We start from the raw sequence: 25495 nt of genomic DNA on the forward strand, positions 1-25495 counted from the left end.
TTGGAAGAAGAGACTTGGCTTCAATGAATCTTCATCATCTCCTGTATCCGCTGCATAATTTCGTTCCTTCCAAAGTTTAGCATGGTTTAATATTATTTGTATAACATTATTAATTCCAATCCTTCGTTTCTCAGCTGATTATAAATTCATCATTAAATTATTAGCAAATCAAAGAACAAACATACCAATTGGATGTAATATTTGTCTAAAAAAGTGATTTTCTGATAATAAAACACCTTCATCATACTCATCAGAGTAAATTTCGTAAATATCAAAGGGATGGTGTGAATCGTGGGTGTGATTAGGTGTTTTAATAGAATGTTGTTGATGTTTAGAATTGTGAACAGTATTAGTTTGATGTTGATGTTCTTCATCACGTAAACCATTAGGAGAAAAGACAGAATCATCCTCGTGTTGATCGTTAGAGTTACTCAGCCACTGTGGTTCTTCATCATCATCATGTTTTTGAAACAATTGTTGAGAATTATCCATTAAATGATGACTTTCAGAAGGAGATGTCATTGGTATGGAAGAAGAGAGCCAATCTGGAGTGCCACCACTGTGATGACTTCCCTGTGTTGGGGATTGTATAAATGATGATGAAGAAATATCAACAGCCAACGATGATAGTGAGAATGGATTGTTGGGTGATGTGTTGATATTAAGTCGTGAGTTATTATTATTATTCGCTTGATGATTTGATGATGAAGGAAAACCAAACATTTTGTTGTTGATCCGAAAAGATGATTCAAAGTTGAATGTCTTCACAAAGACTCTTTTTATCGGAGGACTTTGTGTGTGATTATTGGACAATTTAATTTAGATAATAATATGAAGTCTGGACTTTAAACTTTGGTCTGACTTGATAATTATCAACACCTTTTCTCTCTATCTTTTGCTTTTTTCTTGTTGTGTGATGAACAAAAATAGACAATTTTTTTAAAGCTTAATACTCTATAGAATTGCACCACCACAGTAAATGATAACACTCTTGGGTAGCTTACATACCACAACTATAAACACTTATAAATTTCTCGGGAATAAGATAACAATGTAAAAAGATATTTGGAGTTGGAAAATTGAAATTTTACGTCTTCATTTCTTGAAATGATTTCAATGGAATGAGATGAGGAAAATTCCAGCTATCGTGTCACATCAAAATTAGTGTGCTTTCATAATTTGGCGCCAAAACAAACTACAATATTGAGATGAATTGCGTTAGAAAACTTCAAGAAAAAAAACAATTGATTTGAAATGAAGAATAAGATCTTGATTTTAGGTTTAGTTGCCAGTGTATTATTCATTGTTTTCATCTCTTCAGTTAAGGGTGAAGAGCCAAAGATGAAGAAACTTGCCTATTCTATTGTTGATGAAAGAAATAGGGCTAAAGAAGTTTGTTCAAAGGTTCTTGATGCTGATAAGAATCAAAAACTCTTCAAGAGATGTGTTAAGGATCTTGTTGTTATTGCAAAGAAGAGAATTAAGAAGGAGGCTCAAAAGAAGAAGAGAAAGCTTGTCAAGAATTATAAGAAGAATATTGCTCTCTTGTTAAAGTCAATCAAGGCATCAATGGCAGCTCAAACTGAAAAAGTAGATAAGCTTGTTGAATCTTTAAAGCAAAATCTTGAAAAGGAACAAGCCAAGAAGTGTGAAGTCCCAAAGCCAGCTGAAAACTCTGAAAAGAAAGTTGACGAAAAGAAGGAAGAAAAGAAACCAGAATCTCAACCATCTCCTCAATCTCCATCAAACAATCAACAACCAGCAAGTAATAACTCTCAAAATAATTCCTCCAATAATCAAAAACCAAAGAATATCAACAAGCCAACTGGAAAATCAAGAAATTCTTCCAATAAGAAGGTTAATTCTTCTTTCAAGAAAATCAAACAATTTACAAATAATACAAAGCAATCCAATACTAATTCCAATAAGAAACTTGCCAAAATTCCAAAAGCAAAGGCAGTCCAACAAGCAATTAGCAAGAATAAGCCTCTCCAAGTGAAGAATTCTTCAAAGATTATTAAGAAATAAATTACTCAATGTAAATTTTAATATTCTGAGTAATTTTTAAAATAATTGGAAAATCAATTACAAAAAAAATGACAACAAAACGTAGTAAGAGGAGTGTTACCGAGAAGAAAAAAATAATACTAGATGAAGATGATGAATTAAATGATCTATCGGAAGAAGAGGAAGAAAAAGTTGATGAAGATTCCGATTATGAAGAATCTAAAAAGAAAAAATCGAAAAAGGACAATAAAAAGGAAACCAAAAAGGAGACAAAGAAGGATAGTAAGAAGGAAAGTAAAAAGGATACAAAGAAAGATAGTAAAAAAGAGTCTTCTAAAAAAGAATCAAAAAAGAAGGAAACAAGAGAAGTTAAAAAGAAAGAAACAAAGAAGGAAACAAAATCTTCATCATCATCGGATCAAACAGCAACTTCTACAACAAAAGGTTTATTACCTTTCAAATTAAAATTAGGATTTACAAAAGGAAAACGAAAGCGATCATTCAGACAAATTGTTTCAAAACAAGATTTAGCTAGCGAGGATGTTGATGAAAATGAATTGGAAAATCAAGATAATACAAATGGAAATCAACAACAAAATTTGACCTATTCTTCCATACAGGTTGGAAGTTTTTCACTCTATCCTAAACCAAAATATTGTGATATTACTGGACTCTTATGTAAATATACCAATCCACACAACAAATTACAATATCATTCATCATGTATTCATCCATTAATTTCCTCACTTTCAGAAGAAAAGATACAGCAATATCTTTCTGTGAGGTCTTTAAAATAAATATTTTGTAAAATTGAAGAAATTTGAAATTGTAAATTGAAACTTCAACGATAAATTTGGAACTAGAAAGATCTGATTTTAAGAAAAACAACAATAAAAAATGTCGTCATTTGATTTACTTGCAGATGAAGATTTAATTTATCAAAAAAAGCAACCAACAAGAAATAAGAAGAAAACAAAACAGCAACACTATGAAAAATCAATCATTCCAGAGACAGAATTTACAAAAATACACTTGAGCGAAGTTTGGGTTGTAATTTTGAAATATTTTGATTTTAAATCTCTGTATACTTCCTTTCTGTTTGTTGATAAGAAAGTGTGTGAAATTCTATACTCCCTTGAATTCCAGAAATATATTCTTAATAGAGAATTTGAGGATGTTCTTTCTGGAGAATATGAATCAGATCACTCAGCTCTATACTCTCAAAATCAAAGCCTTCAAAGAAGTCTTATGAGAGTATTGGAAATTAATGATCGATTAAATATATTCGAATTAAGAAAGACTCATTCCAAACCAAAATCTGATCATCCACACAAAGTATTTGAAAATTTGTTTTTTGGATTATTGAACAAGAGAACAAATTTCACAAACAGAAATATGATATTGAGGAAACTCATCAAAGTAAAGGTCAGTATTGGAACAAGATCTGAGGTGGAATTCGACTCTTACAAAAGAGGGAAAATGAAATTATTCAGATCAGCTAATGAGAATGGTTTTGGAATGGTAGAAACAATTCCAGATGTTCACAAAGAGGAAAGAAAACAAATGGAATGTGAACATTTCAACATTCTTGTATCAAGGAATGGAAATGATCCAGATTATCCATTCACTCTCCGTTGTAAAACATGTGATGCAACTGGACTACCTTGGCGTGATACTGTACAGAAACAAATCCAAAAGTATTTATAAAACCTTGTGTGGATTCATAATATTGTTTGGATCGAGAGTTTTCTTGATTGATTTCATCAAATTGAGTGCAACATTGGTTTGTGAATAGTGGAGATAATTCTTTTTCAAAACTCCAATACCATGCTCTGCTGAAATACTTCCTCTATGCTTGCTTGTCCATTCATAGACATATGGTTCAATAGTTTCCTTAATTTGTTTTTCAAATTTTGGTGAGACAATGTTCAAGTGGAGATTTTCATCACCCAAATGTCCAAAACTGTAAACCTTTGCTTGTGGGAAGACTTTCATTCTCTCCTTCATATCCAATACAATGTCATACATTTTGGCGAGTGGAATTGAAATGTCATACTTGTACACATAGCCATCCTTTTTCAATGATTCTGAAACCAACTCTCTAAATTTCCAAAGATATTGCGATTGTTTTTCATCAAATGCTAAACTTCCATCAGTGGCTACTCCTTCTTCTAAGGCCTTTGCAAAGAAATCATTTAATTTTTCTTCATCGTGCTCTTTAGAACTTCCTTGTGTTTCAATGACGAGATAGAATGGATGTTCTCCCTCAACTGGTGGTTGAAGAGTTTCATGATTTAATCTCATTACCAATTTCATACTATCACTATCAACAAACTCAACAGCAGATAATATTTCACCCAACTCTCTCTTTGCCATTAAAATTAATTCTTGAACTTTTTCAAATGATTCAACGGAAATAAGAGCTACATTGACAGATTTTGGTTTGATTGGAACTTGAAGAGCTACTTTTGTAATAATTCCCAAAGTTCCTTCACTTCCAACAAATAAATGTGATAAATGATAACCAGTATTATCCTTTCTAATTTCCTTAATTGAATCCATAATTGAGCCATCTGGTAAAACACATTCCAAACCAAGTAAATTCGAATGTAATGAACCAAATTTAACATATCTAATACCTCCAGCACCTGTTGCAATATTACCACCAATTTGACAACTTCCTTTAGCAGCCAAATCAAGTGGCATTTGATATCCCTTCTCTTCCAAAGTATGATTTAAATGTTCTAAAATACAACCAGATTGACAAATCAATTTTCCACTCTTATCATTAAATGAAATAATTTCATTCATTAAATTTGTACTCAAAATGATTTGAGGTCTATGTTCAATTTGTTCATTTACAGGTATTCCACCACCTACTAAACCAGTATTTCCTCCCTGTGGAATAATAACAATATTATTCTCATTACAATATTTTACAATTTTTGAAACTTGTTCAGTTGTTCTAGGTCTCAAAACAAGTTCGGAAGCTCCTTTAAATTGACCTGTCCAATCATGATTAAAAGCCATATCAATTTCATTAGGATTATATAAAACTTCACCTCCTTTCTTTGTTGTTGAAGTGTCCTCATCAAAAATCCTTTTAATTTCATCTACATGTTTCCTATCGAGAGTTAGAGCAATATTATTGGAATGAAACAATCGTTGGAATGTTGTGCTCATTCCCTTGCCACTAGTATTTTTCAATTTGAATAGAAGATGATGATTATTATTATTTGATGCTAATAAAACAGCACGACAAAGGCTTTTATGAATAAACATTTTTTAATAAATTTAAATTTTAGAAATTAAAAATCGATAAATTGGAATTTTAAAAGGATTTTTTTATTGCACGAAGAGGTTGTGATGATTTTCTCCGTGTATTGTGTTAGAATAATTTAACTTCTAATTAATTATGTACACACCAATATTATTTTCCTTAATAATTTAAGTCTCTCTGAGTTTAATGATCCGAGTAGTCACCATTCTCATGGTTTTGTTCATTGTCAACATGTTGATGAGGATGATGAAGTGTATCATGAGTTGTTGGAATGAGGTTGGTAGTTGAAGGATTAATGCCAGGAACTATTGGGTCATGTTTCATGAGCTTTCTTTGTCTACGTTCTTCTGAATGTTCATGGTCAGAATCTTCATCACTTGACGACCAATCATTCTTTCTTCGTTTCTTATCATTTTCAGTCATATCTGTGAAAGGTTTATGATGAGCTCCCAGCGTCGATGTTGGTTCTTTTTTCTTGGTTGATTTGGTCTTAGAGGAATATTGTGGTTGACTATAATATGGATCAGTAATTTGTGCAACTGGAGGGAATTTAGAACTTTGAGCTAAATGGTTTACAGCATATTGACCTGTACCAGTTGCTGGATTGATTGAGGGAGCTGTTGACGCGTAAGCTTTACCTCCTCCCAAAATTGGAGTCCTAGATGGATTAATACGAATATTTCTATTTCCAAGAAGTGTACCAGAACATTCTAAAGCTTTGTTTCTAGATTCCATATGTAAAAATTCCACAAATGCAAATCGTGCACTATGTACTGCATCTCCAGCCAAAACAACTTTAGTAACAGGACCACAATTAGCATCAAAAAATTCTTTAAGATCATCTTCTGTCAATGAAATATCAGCATTTCCTACATAAACAGTTCTATTAATTTGATCATGATGGGCAGGAGTAAATGAATAAACAGCACCATTTCCAACAGCACCTGGTGTAGGCTGAATTGGTGTCCTCGATCCTAAAATGCGTAGGGCATATCTTCCAAGAAATTGACCAGACAAGGAAACAGCTGCTTGTGCACTTTCCTTCTGTTCAAATTCAAAAAAGGCAAATCTTGTTGGATGTTGAGTGTCTCCACATACTCTGTAATTTACAATTCTGCCACAGTATGAGAAGAACTCACATACTTGAGCTTCCAATATTTGTGTATCAATACTTGTTACATAAATTGTTCTCTTGATTTTATCATCTTCCTCAGCCTTCCTCTTTAATTCCGATTCTGAAAGAAATTGATATTTTGTTGCATTATCATCTGTAGGTGAAATTTGAGTTGGATTTGATTGTACAGGTGTTGGATTAGAGATTGGACTACGACTTAGGGATATTTTCAAATGTTTACCAAGAATTTCTGTTCCGCTAAGTTCGATAGCTACTTTTGCCTCCTCACTTGATGAGAATTCTACAAATGCGTATTTATTTGTTGGCTCTCTAATCATGGTTGTATTTTGTTGTTGTTGTTGATATTTCCCCATAATACAATTTTTTCATGTACTTACCCAGCTATCTTTACGTTGCAAATAGTCCCGCAGTCGTCAAAGAAAGTTTTGATTAACTCTTCGTTAAATTCTGCTGGAAGATTGGAAACGTAGATTGTGCGTCCAGACATTTTTTTTGCAGTTGTTTATTGTTGGAATGATTTTTTACTTTCCGTCGCTGTTGTAACCTCTTTAATAAATTATTCTGTATTCACTCTATATTGTAATAATATTAATATTGAATTGATCGTCATCATAGTTCTTGCTTCTTGTTCCGATAACTTATCACATTATTTAAAAATCTCTCATCAAATAGATGAATTGACCAACAATGAACTGGATATGAAAGAGGCTCATTCAGTTTCTGAATAAAGACCACATGACGAAAGTATCAATAGATATTATATTATTACAATTTTATTCTCTATAGAAATTTACAGGTAGATTATAAATTAATCTTGATCTAAAATAATTTTGTTCAATTAATTTAGCAAATAATTATGTGATTTGTTATTGATGATCAAGATCGTCCTAGTAGAATCTTCTGAAAAGATTAAATCCTCCTTCCATTGGTCTAGCAGGAGTACTTGTTTCTTCCTCTTCCGATTTTGTATTATTATCAACAACAGTGACAGTGGTGCTATTATTTGATGATGTTATTACTGGTGTTGTAGTATTACTATTAGATGATTCTGATTTTTGAACAACATTTGGTGTGGCTTGTTTAGTAATGACGATCGTCTTTTCCAACTCATCTTCATTTGTCTTATCGGATGCTGACTGTTTTTCTTCCTCTCCTTCTGTTGTAGATTCCTTGAAAGAAAGAGCCTCTTCAGCCTCCTTTTTCTTTGCTTCAATAGCAGCAGCATCAAAGTACAAGTGAAATTCTCTGCCTGCATATCCACCTATTCCTAATCCTAAAGCTGAACCCAACAGCACTGCTCGCATACCAAAATTATTCATTTTTTAAAGTTTATTATTCACAACTTGACGAGGACAAAAATATTGTGTGGATCTATTTTCTAATCAGATTCTTGCATGTAGCCAAAATGTTTTCCAAATAGTCTGGAATAGTCTTATTGGAGGAGTATTATTCTTGATTATTTTCAGTAGAGTTTTTAACAATTTGCATTTCTTGTTTTCTTTTAAAAACTACTTGTTTCAATTCATCTGAGAGAGGATTATTTGAGAGAGATGATCTTTGAGTTCGAATGGGTATTGAATATGTCGTTGGTTTTGATTCTGTTTCAGTTGTTGAATTATTCACAGAAGAGGAAGTTTCAGTAAGCTTTGATTTGTGCATAATTGGTGGCATTCTAAATCTTGACCCAAGGCTGAGAGGTTTTTCAGGTTCTGGCATTTGATTTTCGCATTCATACACATTAACAACTTTCTTCTCAATATTAAGGAATGGTTTTTGGCTGGAAGCACGAGGTGAAAGAGATTCTTCATGATAAAATCTTCTATCGAGAGTTTCTCTTTCTTCAGAATTAAAGGGGATTGTTGAAAATTCCTCAAAATAGCTATCAATACCTTTATCAGTGCTATCCAAAGACTCTAGTTTAGGATAATAAAAGTTCTCAACCTCTTTACATAAAAGCTCAATCTTGTACTTTAAATTGCCAACACTTTCCATTAATGATGACTCAGTTCTTTTTAATTGATCTTCTGGTTGTTTTTCTGTCATCAAATATACGTATGATTTGAGAGTATCCATACAACTTTCAATTTCTTTTTTATATTGCGAGAAATACTCAAAATCGCTCTCTTCACTAACCTCATTCAATTTTTCAATTTTTTCTAATATTTTGAAACTGATTGATCCAATTTTACCCTTTTCAGAAAACTCATGCAATACTATTGATTGATTAATTAAATATTGATTAAATATTACGTACGCTTCTCCTTTAACTGAATTGTTATCTCAGTATTTTTAGAAAAGTGAATTATAGTTGTAAGCAAAAATTCATCCAAATCATAATTTACAGTAATTAAATCACTAATTGATGCAATACTGTTGGTATTTAAACTATCCAAAAATGTATGAATGTCCAAAATTTGTGGAATAGGTTCTTCAGTTAAGCTCTCAAAAAACGAAAGAACACTTGTTTTTGTGTGAATGGTAGACTTTAAAGAATCTACCAAACTTTTCCTCATGTATTTACATTTCATCATACTTTCAGGAGTTTTCATCTCAATTCGAGAAATAGGTGCATTATGGAGATTGTCACTATTTATATTTAATAAATTGAAAAATTAAAACTTTAACCTACATGAAATATCCTCTTGAAGTCAACTCTATCTCTTTAATAGTTTTTAAAATACCATTACATTTCTTGTGGTATAATCTCATTGATCTAATGATTCGTTTCAAATTTGTACATGTATTTTCATTCAAAATTTTTAATTTATACAATGAGTTCTTTTCTTGTTTTAGTATTTTAATTTTCATTAAGTAACCTACCTCAAATTCTCTATACTTTACAATTAATAAAAACAAGCCAGCTACAAGCATCATTGTAATAAGGGATGGCAGATAATCTGCTGTAAAATGAAATAAAACTAATATACAAAATAATAAAATTATCAAATATGAATTAGGCTCTGTAATATTTGGAAATACTTCATTATCTGAAGATAAATATTCAATTGTATTTTCAATACTTTCAGATTTCTCCTTTGCTAAAACATAACAATATTGTTCTAAATAGGATGTAATAGCATTATCCAAATAGTATTGATCATAATCAAATAAAACAAATGATATCTTTTTCCAATAATATCGAGACATCTTTAAAGATAACGAAATTAGTTGGTTCATCAAAAGGTAGAAATGGTTTGTTGATTTTGAAATATTATCAATGGATGATTTTGTTTGTTCTCCCTTTAATGATGAAGTAGGATCGGATAGACTCGACATGGCTTGCTCACCATTTTGCTCCTGATCCTTTAATCGACTTTGCAGCAAATCATGCATTGGTGTTCCCGGCCTTATGACTTTGTACATTTTTTGTGATTGTTCATGCAAATCTTGTATTCGTTGTAGACAATCTTGATTGTGTTAATTCTAATTGCGTTTCTAAATCATTATTATTATTAATAGAGAATACATTGTTTTAGAAGTTTAAATAAGATGGTAAATATGATGATTATTTGAAGAAGAATATTAATGATGAATTTAATGTTCTTGTTCTTCACAATACTTTTGATAAGCATCCTTGGACATTAATTCTTCAGCTTCTTGTTCGAATTCCAACTTGATCATCCAACCATCAGCTTCAGCACTTTCGTTGACGACACCTGGGTTATCATTCAAAACAGCATTGACTGCAGTAATCTTACCAGAGACTGGTGAGTAAACTTCAGAAACAGACTTGACAGATTCAACTTCACCAATAACACTGCTGGCTTGAATAACATCACCAACCTTTTATCATCATGCACATTCCGAAATTATTTTGTAAGCATGATACCAGATTAATTTTCATCATCGCCGTTAGCAATTTAACATTTTCAATAATAATAAATTTAAATAATATTTAAACAGAAAATTAAGTGAGTACTGATGAAGAGAAAATCACATACCTTGACGGACAAAGCAACGTGAACAATTTCACCAAGCTTTGATTGGGCTTCTTCAGAAATACCAACAACAGCTTGCTTTCCACTTTCAAATCTAACCCATTCGTGATCCTTTGAATATTTAACAGTGGCATATGATTGTCTTTGAACAAAATTCAAAGATTGCAATTGTCTGAAATTTCTAGAGGTATTCTTGGTGATTCTAGCGAGAGAGAACATTTTTTTTTCTTCAAGGTTGCCTGCTGGAACGTTTTGCCGATTATTAGCTGGGCTTTGATGTTAAAATAGGCACAAATTAATACAAGGCAATCCCAAAGCTTCTGAAATATTACTCTATAATTTATTATAAAACATTGCAAATTTGCTTGAAAGTGGTGGATGATGTGATATGGTTGTCGGTGGTAATTAGTATCAACTTGAAGTAATAAATTCAACCCAGTGAATGAAACTGGAATTTCAAATTGATTGACTCCCTGCTGTTTCACAAGAAGTGATAATGAGGTAGATGATGACTATTCGCAACAATAATGACGTTATTCTTGATTCCTTTGTTACATTGATTAAAGATGTTGTTCAGTTTTTTTGCAAGGTTGTATCATTATGAGAGATTGTGTAAACTTTTTTTTCTGATAAAAACTGGAAAACCGCTTTCCACCAAACACAAGAAGAAAAAATGCCTACACCGCTGTTGATATTCTATTCATAGCAAACGCTGCTTGTCAATGCTCAAGAAAAAAAGAACACAACACTGCTAATCATCAACATGCCATCAACACAACCACGTAAATCAGTGTCATTTACATTGGAAGATGAATTTACCTTTGAGGATGATGAACCTAAAACATCCGTTAATAATAATTTTTCATCATTTTATGATGATGATTTATCGGATGGAAATCGTTCACCTGTATTGACAAACAACAGTACAATTGCACCACCTTCTCCAGAACTTGATTTTGATGAGGATCTAGATAATATGTCTGATTATAACTATGAAAACAAACAGTATGAGGAAAACTTGTCACAATCACTCTCTGATATTTTGGAAAATGATGAAAAACAAGTTAAAACTGAAATAGACGAGTTATTTGATGAATATGAAAAAGAGCAGGAAGAAGAAGAAGAAGTATCAGTTAAATCACCAATTCTTTCAATTAGATTTACTGCTCAACCAACTCAATATACTGTTTCTTCACCTACTGTTTCTAGCCCTGGCTTAAGTCAATATCAAAAAGAACAAAGAAATATTTATCAATACGATGATATTAATCAATTGTCAGTACCTAGTCAACAATCACCAAAAATCAGTCAACCAGTTGTTGAAATTGTACAAAATTCAACAATGCAAGATGATAACGAGGAAGAAAGTGCCTTTCACAAACTAGATCCTTCTGTAAAATGTAACCCAGAAAATATTCCTACTACCAATTGTACAGAGAATAATTCACCTAAGTCACCTATTATTGTTGGTGAACAAAAGACAGTTCCCCAACCATCACAACAACAACAACTCCCTCAATCAAACCAACAACAAACAGTAATTCCAGATTCTCAAGAAATAGATATTGATTTTTCTCAATTAGAAGAAGCTTTAAATCAACCAGAAACTCCTAATGTAAATAATTCTACAATTGAAGAGGAAGTTCCAAAATCATCTCCTATTGAAATTCTAAGATCTAAAATTCCATCATCTCCTCAAAAAAAGAAACCACTCAAGCTAGTTCAATCATACAAAGATGAAATTGTATGCACTCCAGAATTTTTACCAAATCCATCCAATATGGACGAAATTGAGAATTCTGAAAATTCTCAAATGGAACTTGTAAAATTGGATCCAAGACCTTCTAGTCCTTCAAAACCATTATCATGGAGAGAAGCTATTTATAAGAATAGACATGCAATTTCTCCTCAAAAAGTTACACAACCAGAAAAAGAATTAGTTGCAATCAAAGATTATTTTGGTCTCACAACTTTCCAAAGAGGTAATAATTATTCTGGTGAAGAAAGAATTTTTGAAATGACAGCAGAATTATTGGAAGTACAAGAAGGTGATGAATTAACATTTCTCTCGTCTAAATGTTGGGGAACAGTGGAAGTTCCATATCAACAAAGTATTGTTTTTGAAGAACAAACCATGTCAATTAGAAAATGTGTTTGTTCATGTCCAGTTGAAACAAATTGTAAACATTCATGTGCAGCATTAATTACTTGGTTTAATTGTAAAAAGAAATCAATTCCATATCCAACATTAGATTCTGTTGGAAAGAGATTAGAGGAAACAATGAGTGAAATGAATAGATTAAGACAAGAATTGGAATCTTTAAAGAAGGAAAATGAAATTTTGAAAAGTTCAGCAAATTCTGATTACAGTTCAGGAAGTGAGGATTTCGACATGAAAGACGCTTCAACTCCAACCAAAAATCATTCTGGATTTATTTCTTCAAATAACTTTGTGACACCAACAAGAGACCCTTCGCTTTTACCATCTTTTATCAGTCCTTCACCTGCATCTGTTGATAATTCATCCCTGAAAAGAAAGAGAACAGATTTTTCCTTAGATCCAAATAATAAAAAGATCAAATAACAATTTTAATCCATAATTGCTGCATTATCTTGTAATCTTTATTAAGAAATTCATATTGTAATGCCAAACATCACATTATCTGCTTCATATCTCCTCTTGTAATCTTTATTAAGCAATTCAAATTGTTCCAATCTTTTGTTGGTGTTTATCTTGAAGATAATATTGCAAACTGAATAGTGTCTGGATTTGATAAAAAATTAATCCAGCAAAACGTTGAGGATGGGATTCGAACCCACGCGGATTACTCCACCAACTTAGCAGGCTGGCGCCTTAACCACTCGGCCACCTCAACTTCTTGTTTGTAATCATTCAAAATTTAACGGCCTTACAACCAATTGCAAAGTTGTAAACAGATGAATGTTCATACAATTATTAACCATGCAAGGAAGGACTGAAAACAGGAGATTTCTCTCGGGTCTGTTATTGATGCTTTGCAATTAATTGGTATTAATTTATATAAAAAAATGATCGGACACAACCAACTCAGACGTTTATCAATTCTTGCCAATCATTTGTGCAGTGGTTTTGATGTAAATAATCAAAGTAACATCATAGAAGAAAATAGTACAAGTGGTGGAGGAAGAATTTATGATCCAACACTTAAAACACCTCCTACCATCAAAACAAGTTTTTCCCTCACTCAACAAGATGTACATTCAATTGCCAATAATTTATTAAAACCTGATTATGTAGAATTGAGACAAAAATTATTGGATTACTTTACAAAGAATCAAGACTATTTTAAAATGTATTCTGGTTATGATGCTAAATTGGAAGAATGTAGACAAAAATCACATGATAGAGCATTGAAAATTCTCTCTCAAGAATTTGTTTCTCCAATTGATATTTTGAAAGATCCATTGAAAATTTCTCTCTTTTTGAATTCAATTCCAACTGATGTTAGTAGCTTGGTTAAATTGTCAGTCCATTTCAATTTATTTGGTGCTTGTATTGCTCACTTGGGTACAACTGAACAATTAGATAAATGGTTGGGTCCAAACAGTACATTCTCAAAGGAACTTGGTTGTTTCCTCATGTCTGAATTGGCTCATGCAAGTAGGTGATCTTTCAATTTAATATTTTTACACTAATCATCTTTTAACAGGTAATGTTAGACAATTGGCAGTTACTGCTACCTATGATTCTTCAAGAAATGAATTTATTATTAATACTCCTGATGAAGGAGCCCAAAAGTATTGGATTGGTAATGCATTCAAGAGTGCAACAAGTGGTGTTTTATTTGCACAATGTATTGTTGATGGTGTTAATCATGGTATTCACTCATTTGTTGTTCCATTAAGAGATCCAAAGACTATGAAGGTTTATGATAACATTTTAATTCGTGATGTTGGTATCAAGATGGCTTTGAATGGTATTGACAATGGTATGGTTGCATTCAATAATTATAGAATTCCTGCATCCAATTTACTTGCCAGATATGCCAAGATTAATAATGGAAAATATGAAACAACCATTAAGAATGAAAATGTCAGATTTGCCAAGCATATTGGAGCTCTTCTTCAAGCTCGTTTAGGTGTTGGTAGTGGATCTATTAATGCTTTACAAATGGCTTTAATTGTTGCAATCAGATATGCACATAGAAGAGAACAATTTGGTCCACCAAAATCAAATGAATGGAAGTTAATTGAATACAAGACTCACCAAATGAGATTACTTCCACTTTTGGCTGAATCATATGCTTACAATTTCTTCTCTTCATATTGTATGAAGAAATATGAAGAATATATGAAGAGTGGATTTAAGGAAGAATTATTGAAGAATTTGCACTTGCTTGCTTCTGTTTCTAAGGTTGTTATATCTTCAAGAAATTTGGATATTATTCAAGAATGTAGAGAATCATGTGGTGGTCAAGGTGTTTTAACTAGAAACCTTCTTCCAATTCTTAGAGTTGACTCTGAAGCCAACGTTACTTTGGATGGTGATAACCACTTGTTGTTATATCAAATCTCTGGTGTATTGTTGACTGAATATGCCAAACAATTCAAAACATTACCAAATGTCAAGAATAATGTATTTATGTCAGCTTTGACAAATATTGTTGGTCCAAGTGTTGATGCTATTAACTCAATTTATATCATTGGAAAGGAAGGTGTTAATGATTTCTGGAGAAATGGATTACTTACTCATTATGCTAACACTTCAAAGGATCATATCCTTTCCAAAGAATTCTTGATGGGTGCTTTGCAATACAGAGAAAATAGACTTGTTCACACTCTTGCTTCCAAGATGTACAAATTGACTGAAAAATATAAGAGTTTAAATAATAACACTCACACAGCTCAATACCTTGCCCATAATGAAGCATCAACTCACAGTCTCAATTGTGCTAAGGCTTATTGTGATAAGATTATTGGTCAAATTTTCTTTGAACAACTTGATTCTATCAAATCATCCATGGGTGTCTATAGCAATGTTTACAAAATCATGCAAACAATGTGTCAACTCTTTGTCTTATCCATTATTGCTAAGGATCCATTCTTCTTAGCCAAGAAGGTTGTTGGAGCATCCAAATTCAAAGCAATTAAAAAGTTGAGAGAAGAATTGGCCACAAGTTTAGCTGGAAACTCTTTACAATTGATTGATGCCTTTGCTATTCCAGATTTTGTTTTGGATGGCTCAATTGGTGCCAGAAATTTCCATTACATTACTTTGAATGGTTACAATCATGAAATTCAAGATATGTAAAATAGAGTATTTATTCCCTCACAAAATCATCCAATTAAAATGCAATCTTGCATGATACTATTATCTCTGAAATTTACAGCAGCTGATACTAATAGCGCTTTAAATATTCGTTAAAAGCACTTTTAATTTCCTCTTAAAATAAAATGCCCTCATCAGTTAAAAGCGTTTCCTCAACAAAGACGCCAAGGACGACAACAAAATCGCCCGTTCAGAAGGATCCAATGGAGGAAATCTATAAGGATCCAAAGAAATATCAAGAATTTTATAACGAATTATTCGATAAATTAGATACAGAGAAGAGAGGATTTGATGAGTGTTCGTTCGTGTTCCTTAATACAAAGAGACCTCTCGAACCTATCATTTCTCTGCAAACATCAACAGAGGAATTATTCTATGGATCCTATGATGGTCCAATTAGATGTTTTAGTACAACTAACGGGAAAAGAACACAAACTCTAAGAGGACACAATTCTCTGATATCATCTCTTGAATTGGTTCCTAGGGCAACAGTATCAACTATCTTGGGATTGGAAGAAGATGATATCGAAGAAGAACAAACTGAAGATGAGAAGGAATTAAAGTCAAGGAATGAATTAGTTTTATTTAGTGGATCAAGGGATGGAGATATCAGATGTTGGGATTTGAAATCATCAAAATGTGCCAAGAAAATGTCATCACCAAATGGAGCTCCCATAACAAGTATGAAGGTTTGTTTAAGGAATAATGATAGACCATTCTGTGCTAGTGGAGCTCTTAATGGAGATGTTTCGTTGTGGGATTTGGAAAAGGGTGTTATTAGTACAGTTTATACTGGACATGCATCGAATGTTTCCTCAATTGATTATGCAGATACGAAATTGTTCAGCTCAAGTTTTGATTCTTTTGTAAAAATTGTGGATGTGGAAAAAGAAGAAATTGTATCAGTATTAAGACCAAACCAACAACCTATTAGATCAATATCAGTGAGTGGTAACGATCTATTTGTTGGTACTTCAACAGGTGTAATTTATCAATATGATTTAAGAAATGGACAAGTGACTGGTTCGTTTAAGGGGCATGCGGATAGTGTTCTGTGCACTAGAATTTATGATGCAAACTATCTCTTATCTGGTTCTGAAGATTCATTTGTTGTTTTGTGGGATATTAAAACAAAGGAAATGGTTCACGTATATGGAGGACACAAAGATTGTGTTACTGCCATCTCAATAACTGACCAAGATAAAAGTGTCTACTCAGGTTCATTAGATAAAACCATTAGAAGATGGGGCGCAAATAGTGCTATTCAACTTGTGCAAAAAGAAAGAGAATTAATTGAACACAAGAAACGCTTAGAAGAATTACTTGCAAAATCACGAAAGCCTGCTGCCAACACCAGATAAAAAAGTTATTTGGTTTTATTTAGCCAATTTGAAAAAGTTGGATGGAATGAGGCCTTGAGCTCCCGAAGAATTTTCACCAATAAACCAACCATCTGTGTTAACTTCTACTACTGTTACAATTTCTCCTGCTTTGAAACTAATTTCTTGATCATCTTGAGCCTCATAGTCATATTGAGCTACAACCTTTGATCCCTTATTAATAGTAAGTAAATCCTCTGGTATTATTGAACCTTGAGTTTCTTCCACAAAGTTTGAAGGGAACAAACCAGTCATTCCACTATTATTAATACCTAACCACCATCCGTCGTCATTCATGGCAAGTACATTAATATAATCACCTTCCTTGATTGTAAGTTCACCTTCATCAGCCGCATCATAACCATATATACAGGTAACAGTCTTGATAACCTTTGTTGGAATTTCTTCTTCAATAGGTTTAGCAGTTGTTGTGGTTTTTTTAGGTTCAGTTGATGCATTGGTTGAAATACTGCTAACTGGAGGAGGTTGATTAATAGTTGTTGTTGGTGGTGGTGTTATTTTAACACTTGAAACAGAAGTAGTGCTACTGGTACCAACAGGGCTAACAGGAGATGAAACAGATCCATTCATTGTGGAGAATCTCTTCTTATTAAGTTCATCTGGAATCTTAATAACATAAGGTTCAAATTGATCAGGAGCAGGTGGTCTACTGCCTGATCTAATACCACCAATAAATGTTTGAATTTCTCTTTCCTCATTCATTGATTCAAAGCTTTGTTCCATGTAATCTGATTGAGCTGTAGTACTCTTTCCGATAGCAAAGTTCATTTTAGCAAAACGAACAAGCAAATCTTTCATTTCATTACATCTCTTTCTATCCAAAGCTTCCAAGCTTGCCATAAGAGCACCTAACTTTGCATAGTATTGTTGATCCATATCATGTAATTTCCTAATAGCCAAATCATAATCTTCTTCAGCTTTTTTAGATCTCTTTTCATAAGTATTAACTTCCTTATTTAATTTTTCCAACTTTTTTGGTGGCATTGCATTGTCACTATAAAGAGTGAGTTGCAATTCTTCCAAGTGTTTCTTTTCTTCTTGGTCTTTTTGTTTGGCTTGTTGAGCATCATGTCTAGTATTGTTTAGGTCCGATCTCAACTTTTTCTCCTCCTTGATTGCAGCTTTAATTGATTTAGAAAGTTCCTTTCTTAAAGCTGTAATTTCCTTGAATAAATTTTCAGATAAATCTCTTGATGAATCAAGATATTGATTACCAATAGTTTGCAAACCGGTTGCCATTCTATCAAAAGGTTCCCCAGTTTCACTGTTGTTTATGTGATTATTGTGATGGTTAAAATTCAAAATCAAATTGAATTTTAGAGAATTACATACAATGAATTCTTTTCGGTAGTGAGTTTTGTTTTAGACAACTTTTTACCGATTGTTTCATAGAGACTAGCTGTCTCTTTAATTAAACTTTGGAATTGTTTTACATCAGCTTTGCTCACCACCAATTTCTCTGCCAATTCTGTGAATTTATCCCACAAATCGACTTTGTACGAATATGAAGTTGTGATCGCAACTGCAGATGGAGGCAGACCAGATAGATCGGTTGTGCTCATTTTTTTGTTGTGATGATTTACTTGTTGATTTTAGACGAGGAAAGATTGATGATTTGTTGTTGTCGTGAAAGAAATTGCTGCTGCTGTTATTGGGTTGGTTTGTTATCCTCAGTGGTATGAAATGGATGGTTGTTTGGGGCAAAAAAAGGATTGAGGTGGATGTGTTTTTTTTTGAATTGTCATATCTCGTTTGACTGTAATTTTGGCGGCAGCAGAGAGAATCAGGTTCATTTGACGATAAAATAATAAGTAAAAGGAAGGGTGGTACGTGGATCGAACACGTGACCATCGGATGTCTGCTGCAAATAACATTGCAATCCGGTGCTCTACCGCTGAGCTAACCACCCTGTTGATGAATGCAAAATATACCTACACGCTGTCTACTCTAAATCATTGAGTTGTTTGATTGTTATTGAGATTATTGAGATATTATGATGTCTACTAACAGTAACACTTTCAAGTTCAAAATAATACAATTTGGTTGATAAGTAAAATACTTGTTGTATTTATTATTCAAAATTGTGGCGGTTTACTCAGATTGGGAAGGAATTTAAAAGATATATTATTTACAATTGGTTGGGGATTGGAAGAATGATAATGTTAGAAGACTAGTGTTGGTGCATTTGAAGTGCTTGCTTTTCAATGAAAGAGTTAACCAAATAGTTAAAATCAACGTTAATTCTATAAAATCTAAGTAATGATTTTGCTTTCTGTTCTCTCTTCATTACTTTTCCATTTCTAGAGTTTCTCTTCTCGGCAAAAATTGTTATTGTACTCTTTTTCATTGCACAACATTTCAGTCTATTTTCCTTAATCAATAAATCTCTATCATATTTACCAACAACAATATGATGATGTTGATTAAAACACAATGATCCATTCTTAATAGGTTCAGAGTTTTGAATTTGTCTAGAAATCTCTTCTGATTTTTGAATCTCAAATGTTGATGGTTGGTGAGTTGGATTTGAACTAGTTTGGGGAGAGTTATCAATTTTAAGAGTGACGTTTGGTTGATTGTTTTCAAATATTTGGAGAGAGTGGTTGGAATGAGAATTTTGTAGGATGGAATGGAAATCTTCTTCTAGAGAGAGTGATTGATTAGTTTCTTCATCATCTGACATGTCAGAAACCGAGTCATCATCATCTTCTTCTTCATCTTCTGGTATTTCTTGAAAGTGTTGTGGTTCAATAACTTCATATGGATTAAAGCTAGTTGTTTCTTCAGTTGTTTGAGGAGCTAAACATTGAGAAATCTTCATATGTGACTTGATCATTTGAATTCTCCCAAGAGTTGTATAGTAATTATTGTCACCATTTTCATTGGCAAGATATTCTTCACTATTCATATCTTCAATTAATTTTTCAGTTTCCTTTACAATATCTGAAACATGAGAGCAAAATACCTCATTATCTTGTCTTTTAAGATCTTGCAATGGGTCACTTGAAACAGTTCTTAATAAATGTTGGACATATCTGGATCTCAATTCAACAATGAATTGATAAAGATGAGGTTTATGAACCAATGACTGTAATGGAATTGAAAAGAGTCTATCCATTGGTACTCGGAATAAGCGTTGTTGTTCTTGTTGATGTGAATGGAGGTGGGAATGTTGAGTTGTTGGTTGATGATTAACTACTCTACAGTGAGGAGTTGTTGTTGTATTGTTAGGAGTTGCTGTTTGAATAGAAGGTTGGGCTGATGATTGATTCATCTTTATGTACAACAAGTTAGGATTTGAAAATGTATGAGGAGGACTATTAGAAATGCAATAAAAATAGCAGTATAAATTGTCGTCTTGTATATTCGCTTATTATTTGTAGCAGCGTTAGATGTTGTGCTATTTCTTTTATATTGGATGATGATGGAGATTTGATTGAGAGAAGAAATAGCCAACAAAAAAACCCAGAGAATCGAACATTTTGACAAAATGGGAGAATATGAGCACAAAAAGCATCACCATCATCTGTGATACCGTTGGCAAGGTGCGAAAAATACTTTCAAGAATTTGTGACTGCTATTTTTAAGAGAGGATCAACCTGAAAGGAGACAAAAAGCGTTTGAATGAAAAATTGCCCCAGAATCATCTCTAGCAATAAAAAGAGCACGAGCTTGATAAATTTGATCTTTTTTCTTACACTACAAAAAAGTACATATTTTGTTCCTCAGTTAAAGTTTCTGTTGAATAATTGAACCTCTTCACTACTGTTCTCTTAATAAATTGTTTGTTGTATTAAATCCTCAAGAACTCATTCATTTTAAAGAATCACAGGTTAATATTAAGAATCGTTGCTTTATTACACAACCTCTCTCTTTATTTAGTACCACGGAATGAGAGAGGAAGGTTGACCTCAAAAAAGCTATTCGGGTGCTTTGAAAAAATTATCCTACCGGAAGTTAATAGTCCTCAACACCATTGCCGAAACTGTCGCAATTATTCGTTAAATTGAAAAAGAAGCGTAAGGGTTACCCAATAATGAAAGAAAGTTGCGATTTACAATAAAAGTTGAATGGGTTGTATAAAATATTCAGTTTCAATTACAAATATTCAAATTCAATAATTCTGAAATGAAGATTTCAATTAGAACGTAACCTATTTACTTGAACAGAGAGAAGCATCAACAGATGTTTTAAACTGAGGAATGATGGATTAGAATCTGGATTGGGATTTAAATGAATTTAGAGAATTAAATTCCTCAACTCTGGTCGGTTGATTTACCAATATTGTTTGCTGAATTGAGGTTACTTTTTTGGCTTTTTCGGTACATAATAATGTTTTGGTAATTTGCTAAAAACACCATATCTAGAACTTGTTTTTGGAACTTAAACAACCCAAAATAAAAGTTTACAAAATATTCAAACCAACAAATTATACAAAAGGAATACTGTTTGTAATTGTTATAGTTGATCTTATTGGAAGTTAACAGTAGATGGATTACAATAATTACATTAGCTTTATTTTCTTTATAAATTTGAGAATTTGAAAAGAATTGGGATTCATTTGTATTTATTTACATTACAAGTTGGCTATTATTTACATTGATATTTTAATCAGTATTATTTCCATTGTTTGAAGGAGTGTCCTCAAAATCAGCTTCTGTGTGATAGTAGTAACATTCATGACCGAATGGGCAATTAACTCCAAATCTGCATCTAATACTCTTCAATTTCTTACGACTTTGTTCATCAATTTTCGACTTGTTTTTCAAGTGAATGTTTCTGCACTTGTCACCAAACTTACATTCACCTTTTTTGAAAAATTGGCATACTTGTTGAACCGTTTGATTGGAATTGTTACTGTTTGGAGTGTTTGTGGCACATGAATTATCACTGGCCATAGGAAGTGCACCATTTGAGGAAGGGTTTTGTTGTGGTAGGGAAGGAGAATGTGGAATACTGCTTCCAAAATTAATAACAGTAAAGGAAGATTTGGATTTAACCTGTGGCTGTTGTTGTTGTTGAACTCTTGTGTGAGAATTGTGTGTTTGTGGAACAATTAAAGTAGTATTCGAATGAACAAACGGACAATTTTCAACTTGACAACCTTCAGGTGAGTAATAAAATCTGCAAAGTTGTGCAGAATCATCCTGTTGAGTAGTGTTAGGAGATAAAGTTTGTTGTTGTTGAAATAATTGGTAACCAACACCATTCATTTGAGCCATTCCAGTAGGACATGATTGTGAAAGAGTTCTTCTATTAACTGGTGTTGCAGTATTTTTGAAAGCTTGTTGAGGATGAAGATAACGATCCACACTGGTAGCTCTTTGATGAAATTGGTTTGTTGGTCTTGGTTTGAATGTGGTAAGGCTATTGGAATGGAATTGATCATCCTGATTATTCTCATCAGATAAAACTTTATCAACAACAGAACGAACAAACATGTTATCAATAGGATTGGATGAGGTCATATTGTCAATCTTTGATTCATTAAATGAATTTGCGTAGGAAGAAGTCGAAAGTGAAGAACCAAATTGGCTACCTCCAAATAAACCAGGTGAAGAAGCAAGTGTTAAATCATCCATGGATGAGGATAACTCATTCACAAATAATCCTCCACTGTTACAACTTGTTGAATAAGATTGTCTTGCATATTCACCAACATCATCCCAACTCATTGGTCTAGAATGAACTATTGGTCTGGTTTGAGTTGCACCACTTTTAGGAGTGCTAAAGGTATTAATGGTTTGGTTATTATCATTATTAGTATTAGAACTAGTAATGGTAGGAGTAAAAATGTTAGGTTTTGTGTGGGAAGTATTTAAACTGCCATTAATAGGATGTGGATTAGGAGAAGAACCATAGTAAAAGTTAGGAGGGCTTCCCATTGTACTTGTAGAGTGAGCAGAACTGAATGATGAACCGAGATTGCTCAATGCCAATGAGGATGCAGATGAAAAACTGCTAGAAGTATTACTAGAGTAACTGGAAGCAAAATTTGAACCACTGTCCGATACAGGGGTGCCATATTGTTGTTCATTCTTGAATTGTTTAAATGAATTATTAAAATTCATAGGATGAACGCTTGTTGTTTGATAACTCATACCGAGTAAATTTTCATCCTGTTGTTGGGGATGATGATAAGAATTGTTGAAATGCTTCTTGTTTGAGTAGGGAATATTCATGATGATGTGTGATAAATAATAAAATTAAAAAAAAGATGATGCTACTCTCTCCTTTCGTTCGAAACTGTTAACTATATTAAAGAGAAACTATTGTTTCGAAAGGTTGCTCCACAAGAGAACAGAGAGATCAAACCAAGAATTGCAAAGTCGAGTTTTATGAGAGAGAATTTTTTTCTTCTATTCTTTTTGTTTTGTTGTGTTGTGAGTGCGCTCTTCTTTAAAGAAAAAGAAGCGCTAAACAACTTAACCCGCCAAAAAAGAGAAACACACGTTGAATGCAGTGAAAAGATATCAAACGTTCTCCCTTAAGGTTTGTGATTGATGAAACATTATTAATAATAAATTTTGTCACATATGTCAGGAAAGGGAGATGTATTTCCATTTGATTAATGTTATTTTTAGTTAATTAATGATTGGGTCTGTTTTTCTCTTTATTGCAATTTAAAATATGTTGTTGATCAATAAATTGGTAGTGTATTTTCCATTGGTCAATAACGAGTAAACAAACTGGAAAGGCTGCTAATAAACAAACCTTTCAGCTCTTTAAAATATTGATGATCTCTTGCTTGTTGTATTAGCAATTTGATCGCAAAAATATTGTCATTCTTAGAAATTAAAATTTAAAAAAAATATTTTAAATGGCGAACAGAAAGCTTATGGCTGAGGTCGATAGGACCGTAAAAAAAGTGAATGAAGGTATTGAAAACTTTGATGAATTGGAAGAAAAAGTATATAGTGCCCAAAGTTCTTCGCAAAGGGATAAATTTGAAGGAGAATTGAAAAAGGAAATTAAAAAACTACAACGTCTGAGAGAAACAATACGTGGCTGGATATCTGGTAATGAAATTAAAGACAAGGAATTACTGGTGGAAAAGAGGCAACAGATTGAAACAAGAATGGAAAGGTTCAAGAAATGCGAGCAGAAAACCAAGATGAAGGCCTATTCTAAAGAAGCCCTGAGTAAAAGTCAAGTCGAAAAACGAAGTAGGAACAAACAAAATATTATTCCTGACTCGAAAGAGAAGAAGCAAGCTAAGAAATGGCTGAAGGATATGATAGAAACACTGACGAACGCTGTTGATTCAATTGAAGAAAAAATTGAAGAAGAAGAAGAAAAGGAAAAGAAGAAGGATGGAGATATGATTGAATCGCATCGATCACGTCAAAGAAAACATGAGGAATATATTGATAAGTTAAACCAAGTTTACGAGTTTTTGGATAATGATGAAGGTATTACACCTCAAGATTTGGAAGAACTTAAGGAATATGTAGAATACTATGTAGATGAAAATGAAGAAGCTGAATTTGTGGAAGATGATGATTCATTTGAAACAATATTCAAAAAACATAAGGAATGGGAAGAATCAGCACCAAAGGAGGAACTCGTGGATGTTGATGAAGTCAAGGATAGTATTAAAAATTCTGATGAATATGATGATGAAGATTCTGATGAAGGGTTTGATGAAGACTTGGATTCGGATGATGATGATGGTTCAAGTAATGTTGACGATGATGAAGATTTAAGTTCTCCAATATCAACATCTTCAAAAGATGATGATAAGAAGAAGAAATCTCCTCCTAATACAACACCTGTTGTTAATGTGAATCCATCGATAACGAAACCTTCAGGAAGTAATCTCACAGTTACAGCTGTTGTATCAAAAGACAAGAAAATTACCAAACAAGCACCTCCAGCTATTTCTACCTCTCCTAACCAACCATCCACCACCCAACAACCAAGTGGTCAAGTTACTCCAAACACTACCACTCCAACAACAACTAAACCATCTTATAGTGATTTAGTTAAGTCTCCAAAAACTCCTCTTCAACCACAACAACCAACTCCAACCAATACTTCCACAACAGCAACAACAACAAAACAAGCTGCTACTACTACTACAACAGCAACAACAGCATCAGGTTCTACGACTCCAACATCTACCACTATCAAAAAGCCTGCTGTTTCATATATTGATATTGCTCAACAAAATAAGAATGCTCCACAAGGTCACAATTTAACAGTTTCTATTAGTGATTCAAATAAGCAACAAGTAACAACACCAACAGTTGCAGCTACAACACCAACAACAACAAGTAATAAGAATGCTAAACAACAAGCTACAACAACAACAACAGCAACAGCAACTACAACAGCTACAAAGCAGCAACCAACCACAAAGGGTCAACCTGCTCAACCAACCAAAAAAGCTCAAACTAATGCCAACCAAAGTACCACCCCAACTAG

At 32.8% G+C, this 25495-nt stretch overlaps 13 protein-coding genes and 2 non-coding genes across 15 annotated transcripts in view; 4 read left to right on the forward strand and 11 right to left on the reverse strand.

The window, feature by feature from the left end:
* Positions 1–168: 168 nt before the first annotated feature.
* On the reverse strand, positions 169–723 carry NAEGRDRAFT_69305 (uncharacterized protein; the record flags this gene model as incomplete). Its single annotated transcript, XM_002675602.1, has 1 exon — positions 169–723. The coding sequence occupies one exon, from the start codon at positions 721–723 to the stop codon at positions 169–171; it is 555 nt and encodes a 184-aa protein (XP_002675648.1).
* Positions 724–1247: 524 nt separating this feature from the next.
* On the forward strand, positions 1248–2804 carry NAEGRDRAFT_80276 (uncharacterized protein; the record flags this gene model as incomplete). Its single annotated transcript, XM_002675516.1, has 2 exons — positions 1248–1995; positions 2118–2804. The coding sequence occupies exons 1-2, from the start codon at positions 1255–1257 to the stop codon at positions 2802–2804; spliced, it is 1428 nt and encodes a 475-aa protein (XP_002675562.1). The 5' UTR covers positions 1248–1254.
* Positions 2805–3708: 904 nt separating this feature from the next.
* NAEGRDRAFT_69307 (uncharacterized protein) lies at positions 3709–5190 on the reverse strand (the record flags this gene model as incomplete). Its single annotated transcript, XM_002675603.1, has 1 exon — positions 3709–5190. The coding sequence occupies one exon, from the start codon at positions 5188–5190 to the stop codon at positions 3709–3711; it is 1482 nt and encodes a 493-aa protein (XP_002675649.1).
* Positions 5191–5470: 280 nt separating this feature from the next.
* Positions 5471–6739, reverse strand: NAEGRDRAFT_69308 (uncharacterized protein; the record flags this gene model as incomplete). Its single annotated transcript, XM_002675604.1, has 1 exon — positions 5471–6739. One exon carries the CDS (start codon positions 6737–6739, stop codon positions 5471–5473), a length of 1269 nt encoding a protein of 422 aa, XP_002675650.1.
* A 570-nt stretch (positions 6740–7309) lies between these two features.
* NAEGRDRAFT_69309 (uncharacterized protein) lies at positions 7310–7741 on the reverse strand (the record flags this gene model as incomplete). Its single annotated transcript, XM_002675605.1, has 1 exon — positions 7310–7741. The coding sequence occupies one exon, from the start codon at positions 7739–7741 to the stop codon at positions 7310–7312; it is 432 nt and encodes a 143-aa protein (XP_002675651.1).
* A 127-nt stretch (positions 7742–7868) lies between these two features.
* On the reverse strand, positions 7869–9785 carry NAEGRDRAFT_80278 (uncharacterized protein; the record flags this gene model as incomplete). The annotated part of the gene is made up of 5 exons (XM_002675606.1): positions 7869–8635; positions 8677–9008; positions 9052–9200; positions 9243–9340; positions 9443–9785. 5 exons carry the CDS (start codon positions 9783–9785, stop codon positions 7869–7871), a joined length of 1689 nt encoding a protein of 562 aa, XP_002675652.1.
* Positions 9786–9930: 145 nt separating this feature from the next.
* NAEGRDRAFT_80279 (glycine cleavage H-protein) lies at positions 9931–10579 on the reverse strand (the record flags this gene model as incomplete). Its single annotated transcript, XM_002675607.1, has 2 exons — positions 9931–10205; positions 10364–10579. The coding sequence occupies 2 exons, from the start codon at positions 10577–10579 to the stop codon at positions 9957–9959; spliced, it is 465 nt and encodes a 154-aa protein (XP_002675653.1). The 3' UTR covers positions 9931–9956.
* Positions 10580–11123: 544 nt separating this feature from the next.
* On the forward strand, positions 11124–12956 carry NAEGRDRAFT_58467 (uncharacterized protein; the record flags this gene model as incomplete). Its single annotated transcript, XM_002675517.1, has 1 exon — positions 11124–12956. One exon carries the CDS (start codon positions 11124–11126, stop codon positions 12942–12944), a length of 1821 nt encoding a protein of 606 aa, XP_002675563.1. The 3' UTR covers positions 12945–12956.
* A 199-nt stretch (positions 12957–13155) lies between these two features.
* On the reverse strand, positions 13156–13236 carry NAEGRDRAFT_t398. Its single transcript has one exon. It is a non-coding gene; the product is annotated as a tRNA-Ser (tRNA).
* A 172-nt stretch (positions 13237–13408) lies between these two features.
* On the forward strand, positions 13409–15668 carry NAEGRDRAFT_80281 (Acyl-CoA dehydrogenase; the record flags this gene model as incomplete). Its single annotated transcript, XM_002675518.1, has 2 exons — positions 13409–14000; positions 14050–15668. 2 exons carry the CDS (start codon positions 13409–13411, stop codon positions 15648–15650), a joined length of 2193 nt encoding a protein of 730 aa, XP_002675564.1. The 3' UTR covers positions 15651–15668.
* A 1356-nt stretch (positions 15669–17024) lies between these two features.
* On the reverse strand, positions 17025–18630 carry AM7 (uncharacterized protein; the record flags this gene model as incomplete). The annotated part of the gene is made up of 2 exons (XM_002675608.1): positions 17025–18332; positions 18401–18630. The coding sequence occupies 2 exons, from the start codon at positions 18628–18630 to the stop codon at positions 17045–17047; spliced, it is 1518 nt and encodes a 505-aa protein (XP_002675654.1). The 3' UTR covers positions 17025–17044.
* Positions 18631–18888: 258 nt separating this feature from the next.
* NAEGRDRAFT_t397 lies at positions 18889–18977 on the reverse strand. The gene has a single exon. It is a non-coding gene; the product is annotated as a tRNA-Cys (tRNA).
* Positions 18978–19113: 136 nt separating this feature from the next.
* NAEGRDRAFT_80283 (uncharacterized protein) lies at positions 19114–20466 on the reverse strand. The gene has a single exon (XM_002675609.1). The coding sequence runs from the start codon at positions 20340–20342 to the stop codon at positions 19239–19241; it is 1104 nt and encodes a 367-aa protein (XP_002675655.1). The 5' UTR covers positions 20343–20466; the 3' UTR covers positions 19114–19238.
* A 1144-nt stretch (positions 20467–21610) lies between these two features.
* NAEGRDRAFT_80284 (makorin RING zinc-finger protein) lies at positions 21611–23250 on the reverse strand (the record flags this gene model as incomplete). The annotated part of the gene is made up of 1 exon (XM_002675610.1): positions 21611–23250. The coding sequence occupies one exon, from the start codon at positions 23248–23250 to the stop codon at positions 21676–21678; it is 1575 nt and encodes a 524-aa protein (XP_002675656.1). The 3' UTR covers positions 21611–21675.
* Positions 23251–23906: 656 nt separating this feature from the next.
* The window catches only part of NAEGRDRAFT_69317 (uncharacterized protein), a gene marked incomplete at both ends in the record, with an annotated part of 2359 nt that continues 770 nt past the window's right edge, over positions 23907–25495 (forward strand). Inside the window, one exon of the mRNA XM_002675519.1 lies at positions 23907–25479. Within this exon, the coding sequence (XP_002675565.1) occupies positions 23907–25479 (1573 nt within the window). The remainder of the gene's footprint in view (positions 25480–25495) is intronic.

The sequence above is a fragment of the Naegleria gruberi genome (assembly GCF_000004985.1).
Source record: "Naegleria gruberi genomic scaffold NAEGRscaffold_33, whole genome shotgun sequence".
Classification (NCBI taxonomy): domain Eukaryota; phylum Heterolobosea; class Eutetramitea; order Acrasida; family Naegleriidae; genus Naegleria; species Naegleria gruberi.